This window comes from Quercus robur, chromosome 10, assembly GCF_932294415.1.
Source record: "Quercus robur chromosome 10, dhQueRobu3.1, whole genome shotgun sequence".
Taxonomy (NCBI): Eukaryota; Viridiplantae; Streptophyta; class Magnoliopsida; order Fagales; family Fagaceae; genus Quercus; species Quercus robur.
In genome coordinates, this window is record NC_065543.1 from 6,206,680 (window position 1) to 6,215,260 (window position 8,581).

The 8,581-nt window shown below is 35.3% G+C and overlaps 1 protein-coding gene across 1 annotated transcript; it reads left to right on the forward strand.

Moving 5' to 3' along the window:
• Positions 1-1,656: 1,656 nt before the first annotated feature.
• Positions 1,657-8,254, forward strand: LOC126703596 (protein NRT1/ PTR FAMILY 3.1-like). Its single transcript, XM_050402568.1, has 4 exons — positions 1,657-2,012; positions 4,764-4,981; positions 6,179-6,735; positions 7,124-8,254. The coding sequence occupies exons 1-4, from the start codon at positions 1,886-1,888 to the stop codon at positions 8,064-8,066; spliced, it is 1,845 nt and encodes a 614-aa protein (XP_050258525.1). The 5' UTR covers positions 1,657-1,885; the 3' UTR covers positions 8,067-8,254.
• Positions 8,255-8,581: the final 327 nt, after the last annotated feature.

Here is an 8,581-nt window from a genome sequence, read left to right on the forward strand (position 1 = left end):
CTTTTATCCAGGCCGATTCCATCTAATAAATATCCCATGTGGATACATATCTCTATACTTATCATTGATACCAAGACAAATCTGTAAGACTTTTCATAAAAAGAATTCAAATACGTGTTGAGGATTACATGTGTGACACGATATCATACATTATCATTTCAATGGATTGGAAACACAACCCCAAAAATCATACATCAATCTTTCATTTGAATAATTTTTGCTAGGCCCTACTAAGAGTCGGTGTTTATTTTGTATAGTATTATATCACAATCAAACTAGTTGATTCTTGTTTCTATTTTATGGGATTTGCTTCGTGTTTGGTTTCCGTAAGATGGGCTGTCATTCTAATATTGTATGCATTACTTAGTTTTAAAATCACATTGACCTTAAATCATATCTACCACAATACTATTATCTCTTAATTATTATGGAATGAGCCGAATAAGATCAAGAAGCTCAAGCTTTTTTTGTTTTTCATTTCGTATCATTGCAATTATAAAAGTTCTGTCCTACTCCATGCTTTCCTTTCGGTGATAATAAAATCCTAAGTATTTTCGATGGCTCCAAATGGAATATGTTGGGACTATAACATAAAAAGTCAAATGTGTCGCAGCTTATATTATTTTCCTGTTGCTACCAACTAGTTAGTTGTACTATATTTTATGACTAAATTTCCAATTGCTTGATTAACATGACAGTTGTTATAATTTATTGCTATTTTTGCTTTGGGGATTGGGATCTTTGGCCTCATTGTACTGTTTATGAATGTGAGAAGTTGTGTTTGTTACACAAACTTAGTATTATCTTAACCAAAATTAAAAAGAAATCATAGGAATAAGAGATAGACTTGGTAATAATCAATTTCTCAAACAGTAAGTATAGCTGTATCGGCACATTCAAACACGTGATCAAGTGGGTTATATTTTAATATAAACTCAAACTCTCACCTCCAAAGCTAAAATTAAACCAAAGCCATAATAGGTGGAAAGATGACATATGATGGGGGAACCAAGAAACCTCATCTTAACATTGTGTTTTTAAACATACATCCCAAGCTTTCAGTACATGTCAAGTAATGGATGCTGATGATCATGCAGAGACACAACTGAGTTCAAAGATCACGAAGAGAAAAGTTTAATAAAACAATTCTACCCCATTGGCTATTGAAGCACTGAAATTTCGCACATGTATCTGTACCCCTCAGGTCCATAAACTAAATGAAAGGATAAAAACTGAAACTCTGGATGGGATTGACATTAATGCTTTTGTCTTGTTACTCTTGCCATTTCATCAATGATTCCATTTTAAAACCTCACTTGATTCCACTTTAAAACCTCGCTTTTTTAAAGTATAAGTATAATTTAGCACATTTTTAACCCAAAAAAAAAAAAAAAAGCAAAAAGCTAAGTAAACTGATGATACCAAACACACACAATTTGGTTGAGTTTTTCTAAGGATGCAGCACGCACGGGCCAATAAAAAGAATTTTAAATTGCAAATTGTGGTGGACCTATGAGTGAAATGATAATCTAATTTAGGAATTTGTCATGAATTTTTGGTGTGGCTCTGGCTTTATTGAATTAGTTTATCATTAATATTATTTTTTGTTTGATGTAAACAAGATTCGAATTTACATTAAAAAACTTGAGTTGTCTGAAACCCTCTCTTTCTCTCTCTATCTCGGACGTGCAGAAGTCATACAAAAAATTTCAACGATTCCGTTGTAATAATGATATAACACATTACACCCATGGAAGATCATTTGTGGTTCCCACGTATCTTATAGTTTGCCTCTGCACTCTTCTTGGTCCGAAAATCCAAATGTCAACCATATGTATGAGTCCTCTTATTAGAACTTGGCTTTGCATGCGAAAGTGAACCACAGATGGAGCACTTGGACAGAGAGAACATGGCCAATGGTGAGAAGCAGGAGAACATAGAGGCTGAAAGTTTAATCAAAAGGAAGAAGAAGAAGAAGCTTGGAGGAATCAAAACAATGCCATTTATCCTTGGTATGTTCACATCCAATATTTTTGTTTTTACTTTTTAGTCATACAACTTTCTTTGCCTATTGTTGTTTTTGGCTGGGGTTGACATCTTCAAGGATCTCTCAGCTAGTGAGATATCCAATCATAGCTTCTTGGGTTCTTCTTTTCAAGTTTAAACAATGGTTGATTAATTAATTAATTAACTTTCTTTTTCTAATAACTTAAGCTTTTGGAAATTAAACTGGTAATTTGTTAAGTATGATTATATTTATTCTTTTCTAGCATCAGAACAGGTGATCTTAACTTGATTGCTAGCAAACATTAATGTAATTACAATCACTATAAAAGGTAATGATTCTTGTAGAGCACCCCCAAAACATATTTTATACTAATTTGAGAGGTTTACCATTTGCCCTGTTAGAGTCAAATAAATCTCAAGATCTGCACACCATTTATCCATTGTAATTAGGCTGAATTAGTTCTTTACATTAGTGGTAACATAATTTCACTGAAGCCTCTATGCATGTAGAATTATTGAACAAACATAATCAAAAAATTCGACCACTAAAAGTGAAAGCTGTGTAAAAAAGATTGGATCCAACTTAACAAGGGGGAAAAACAGAGTGAAGGAATGTCTATTCTTCTATTCGGAAAATAAAAGACTAAAACACAATTGAAAATGGGGTTTGATTTACAAACACAATTGAAAATGGGGTTTGATTTACAAACACTATTTCACATATTTTTTTTCACAAATATAGATATATTCTCACATGAATTGTAGATATGTGTGTAAACTAGTGGATGTGAACGAGTGTGAAGATTTTTTTTCTTCATTAGGAAGGGGTTTGATGGTTCAAATCTATATCTATATAAAGTTCTATGCTCTTTTTGAGCCATATCAACCTAGTGTTTCGGTCCACATCAGGTTACTTCAGTCTATTCGGTCTGCTTCTACCCATTTAGTCCAATTCAGTTTACTTCGGTCTAATTAGGTCAATTTCGTCCACTTAGATCCAAGTCGGTCCAATTTCGTCCACTTCAGTCTATTTAGCCCACTTCGGTCCAAGTCGGTCTACTTTGGTCCATTCCACCCACTTCAGTCCATTTAATCCAATTCGGTTAATTCCGTCCACTTTGGTTCAATTTGGTCCAAAAATTCTAAAAATTTTTTTCCAAGTTTTTGGGCTCAAAAATTAATTAATTTTTCTTAATTTTTGGGTTGAAAATATGAAATTTTATTCTGTTTGGGTCAAACCTGTCAATTTTGGGCCAAAAAAATACAAACAAAATAGGCCTTAAAAATTAGAGATATAGACCTTAAAAAAGAAATAAAAAATTATAAATATTCAAAAGATCACCTTAAAATTAAAATTTCAATAATATAGGTATTATACTTATATTTGGAAAGAAGAAAAAAATGTTACAATTCTAAACTTCAATAATAATTTTAGCTCAATGTAACACAATTACATGTGTTCCATGGAATTGAGATGTACATTTTTTTTTTAACATTCTTGGATATGTTCAAATTAGTTATCACTGTCTATTGTTTTTTAATGCAAAATATATTATATGTTTCATTAAATAAAACTTTTAAAAATAGAAAATACTTTTAAATAACATATGCACTATTTAACCTAGAAATTTTATATTATATTCTTATAAAATAATTATATTACATTTTCTCAATTGTTAAAGATAAATTCTAAAACAACTACCAAAAAGATTACAAACGGATGTAACTATACGGGCCAGGGCCTCAGGCCCATTGGGCCTTAGGACCAGGCCAGGCGGCCTAACATGTCACCCTGCCCTCATTGGACCTGCAACTTCGATCCGAACACCTCAGGGGCCAATCTAGGCTTGGAATCTGGAATGGAACTACACTGCTTTGGAAACTGATAGCAAGCCCCTCCCAGTCATCTTTAACTCGGTCGGGGGTGATATTGCTCGGACGCATCTCGTACTCGACTGCCCGGTAGAGCCCTCAGGAATATCTCTACCAAGCAAGTTTTTGAAGGTGGGAATTAGTTCCAATATCATTACCATCATTCCCGATGGAACATCCACTTAGAGATGATGGAATTGGACCCCATATGCACTAGTGATGGGGAGTAATCATAACACCTTCACTTATCTTAGCCTATAAATAGAAGAAGAGAATGAGGAACAGGGGTTGGCAATTCTGGAGAGAGAACACTCAAAAAAGAAAGAAAGAGCAATCAAGCTAAGAGAGAAAGGGAGCAACTTGTGAGGTAAAGTGAAGAGTTTGAGGAAACAGGAGCATAATTGGGTTATCGAGCATAGGACTACCCATAGTAGGAAACTCAAAGCCCACAATACAAATAGATTGTGAGTCCAAGTAGAGGTTAAACCCAATAACCATATCTTGGGTACGCACAGTAACAATACATATGATGGGTGTCACTTCAACAAAATAATAAATGGATATTCAAATTGTTTTTTAATGGTGATTTAATATTTGTAGTATGTTAACATCACGGTAAAAAAAAAGTTGTCAAACTATTTTTTTTTCTTTCTTAAGATTAGATAGTTGAGGGAAGGGGGTTTGAACCTTGGACGTGTGTCTCAGTTGAAAATACCATGAAATGCCAATTGAGCTATAAGGCTCTCGGCAAACTATCACTTTTCTTAAAAGCTTTGTCGCACAATATACATTGACACTTACACATAAGTATGCCTAAATTCCTCATGCTATTTTTATTGGTATATTCATGAGCCAAGTATTTTCCTCCTTGTTATGTTTCCCAGCAAATGAAATATGTGACAGATTTGCGAATACTGGTTTTCATGCCAACATGATAACGTACTTGACACAAGAGCTTAACCTGCCGCTGGTAAAGGCCGCCACCACACTGACCAACTTCAATGGAGCTGCCAATTTCGCGCCATTGTTTGGTGCTTTAATTTCTGACTCCTTTGCTGGGCGGTTTTCGACCATCATGGCTGGTTCTATTATCTATGAACTGGTAAAACAAAAATCTCATGCGTTACAGGTCTAAAGTTCACTATTTATAGTTTAAGCAGTGATTAGATTCCCTTTCATTGATAATTAACAAGGGAACCTATAATTTTTTTATATATATTTACATGATAGTTACAATAGGAGAGGAGGGATTTGAACCTTCAGAAACATCAGAGGTGCCAACTAGTTACCTATAAGGCTCTTGGCAATGGGACCTATAAATAAACTATTTATTGATATATATAGCCAGAGAAAAGTTTTGCAGCCTAGTGTAATGTTTCAGGACTATTTACTACAACAGATACAAGTTATTGCAACTGCCATACTATAACTAGTTGTTACAGTCATTTTACTGACTACCACGTAATAATTGGTCAGGCACAATATTCTCAACACTGTTGTAGAGAGTGATACAAAGACCTGCATTGATGCCCTACACAATCCTAGCACATTTGATCCATGGAGAATATCAGTCTAAACTCAGACACCATAAGATTGGCAGCTCTATCCCAAAGCCTTTCCTTCAGGTGGCCTCCCGGATCATCTAACCAAGCTCCACACGCCTTAGCAGCCCGTCCCTTGACAACAACTGCTGTTTTGTCCTAGGTTCTGCCCCCCCAGCTTTTGCAAATGTAATTATGCAGGACCAAGCCCAGTTTGAGGGTGCGAATCTGTTGTAACTATGTTTATTTTCTTTTCAGTAAAGATCTTATTATTGACCATTAAAAAGAAAAAAAAAAGGCTAGTTTCTTACAAACTTAGGGTCTGTTTGGGATCCACTTATTTTGTTGGGATTGAAAATTTTTTGCTGGAAGTACCGTAAATAAAGGTAAAAGTTAGCTGAAATAATATAGTAGAACTCATGAATAATACCAAAAAGTACAATGAGACTCATAAATAATAGAAAAACAAGTTGAATAGTAAAATAAGCTGGTTTTTTAATTTGAAGCCAAACACACACTTACAGTCAATTTAGCTCTCAAATGTCTAGGTCCTTGAGAATAATACCGTGTCAATAAGCACTGCTTAAAAATTCCCAAATATCATCATGAACGCTTATAAACACACATCACCTACATTTGTACATTTTAAAAATTTCAACAGCAATCTTTATTTTTTTATGAACATATTTTTGGCTAGTGAAAATTTAGAATGTTGATTAATTTCTCATTCTTTAGTACACATTTTATTTCATCGGCAGGGATTGATTAGCCTCACCATATCAGCAGTACAGCCAAGGTTCCACCCTCCAAAATGCCCAACTCAAGAGAACTGCAAGGAAGCCTCAACCTTGCAGATTTGGGTCCTCTACATCTGTCTGCTCCTTACATCTCTTGGCTCAGGTTGCATTAGGCCTTGTGTTGTTACCTTTGCTGCAGACCAAATTGACATGACCAAATCAGGTGTAGCAGCTCGAAATTGGAATTTGTTTAATTGGTACTACTTTAGCATGGGAATGGCAACGCTAGCTGCCCTAACTTTAGTGGTTTACATCCAAGATAATGTAGGTTGGGGCTGGGGTCTTGCAATTCCAACCATAGCCATGGCCTTGTCAATTTTAGCCTTTTTGGTGGGTTCACCTCTTTACAATAGAATCAAACCTGAGGGTAGTCCCTTGGTTAGATTGGCTCAAGTAATTGTTGCAGCTGTGAGGAAGAGGAAAGTAGTACCAGCAGACCCAGCTCTCTTGTATGAAAATAGAGAGCTCGATGCTGCTATTTCTTTGAATGAAAGGCTTTTACACACAAATCAATTCAAGTAAGCAATTTGAAACATTCTAAAGTATAATGTCAAATGTCATTGCAGATGCTAAGCAATAAGCATGTGTTGGCCGAAACTTCATCTAATAGTGACTAGTCTTATTCAAATTAGCTTCTTTGAGAAGCCTAAAAAGTAAAAAGACGCAGTGAGTGTTATTCATTAAAAAAAAAAAAAAAAACATATATAATTTGGGCATGTACACTTCATGAAATTGTCCATTACTCGGAGACACAGTTTTAACTTAGGACTGTTTGCTTTAATATCATGATAAATTACTAATTGTCTCCAATGCTCAAACTATAAGGAAAGAATTAGTAATTATTTAACCATTATTGTAATACATATAAATTGAATGGTGAAACAGCTTCTCATGTACTGATTGCAGGTGGTTTGATAAAGCTGCAATAGTAACAGGTAACGATGCAACAGATTCGAACACACCAAATTTATGGAGGATTGCCACTGTCCATCGAGTTGAGGAATTAAAATCCATTATCCGAATGTTTCCCATATGGGCAGCTGGAATTCTAGTTTTTGCCTCATCTTCACACTCGCGAAGCTTCACCATTCAACAAGCTCGCACTATGGATCGTCACCTGTCTCACTCCTTCCAATTTCCTCCAGCCTCCTTGGCCATCTTTGGTGTCATATCCTTGCTCATTGGCCTTGTTCTGTATGAACGTCTCTTTGTACCCTTTGCTCGCCGGTTCACTAGAAACCCATCGGGCATCACATACCTACAAAGAATTGGCATAGGCCTTGTGATTAACATTCTTGCAACAGTTGTTGCAGCAGTTGTTGAGATCAAGAGAAAAGCAGTGGCTGCTGAACACAACTTATTGGATGATCCAAAAGCAATTATCCCTATAAGTGTTTTTTGGTTGGCACCTCAGTTCAGCCTACATGGGACAGCTGAAGTTTTCACGTTTGTTGGGCTCTTGGAATTTCTTTATGATCAATCACCTGAAAGCATGAGAAGCACTGCTGCAGCTCTCTACTGGATTGCGATATCAGCGGGAGACTATGTAGGCACACTGATGGTATCACTAGTTCATAAGTATTCAGGCAAAAAAAGCAACTGGCTACCTGATAGGAACCTCAATAGGGGAAGATTGGAAAACTACTACTGGCTTGTTACTGCCACCCAAGCAATAAATCTCTTATATTATGTAATATGTAGTTGGCTTTATACTTATAAGACATTGGAAGAGGTTAGTGAAATTTGCGAGGAAGTTGAAGAACTAGCTGGAGATGAAATACCATCTATGATTTTAGATAGTAGGAATGGCCATGGAGAGGTGGAGCTTGGAAGAAATGAGTTAGCTTAGTATTGTTGACATGGAATGACTATACACTAGTGTACTAGTTTTTTTATTTTATTTGTTTTTTCAATTATTTGATCCTGCAGTTTAAGTGAAATAAGCAAACAAGTTTCCACTTTCATCTTAATGAAATAATCAGCATCCAGTTATAGAAAAAACTTAACAAACATTTTGATGGACCTTTTTGTTGCGAACATGTGTCATACTTTAATACTTCAGAACTGGATTTATGGGACAGTCAAACCTGAAAGTTACGCAGATGAGTCACCTATTGGTCACTATCGTTGGTTTTTTTTTTTCCTTAAAGTTCAGAGTTGGTTTGACATGACTAATTTTTTAAGTTCAGAGTTGGTTCGACAAAATTTTCTTAAGTACTATGCAAGGAGCTGCTAATTTTCAACTTGAGAGGATCTTTGCTTCGCTATATAGGTTACTCTTGCAATATGAGATGACTTTGTTTTCATTTTTCATTTTGTGGTAAAGTTTGAAGATGTAAGAATCAGTTGAGAAAGAAAACAGTC

Bases quoted from the DNA above. Each gene is read 5' to 3' on its own strand.
- LOC126703596 (XM_050402568.1), top strand. From the start codon at position 1,886: ATGGAGCACTTGGACAGAGAGAACATGGCCAATGGTGAGAAGCAGGAG. The intron at 4,982-6,178 runs GTAAAACAAAAA...TTTCATCGGCAG, and splicing joins GTTCTATTATCTATGAACTG to GGATTGATTAGCCTCACCAT. The intron at 6,736-7,123 runs GTAAGCAATTTG...TACTGATTGCAG, and splicing joins TTACACACAAATCAATTCAA to GTGGTTTGATAAAGCTGCAA.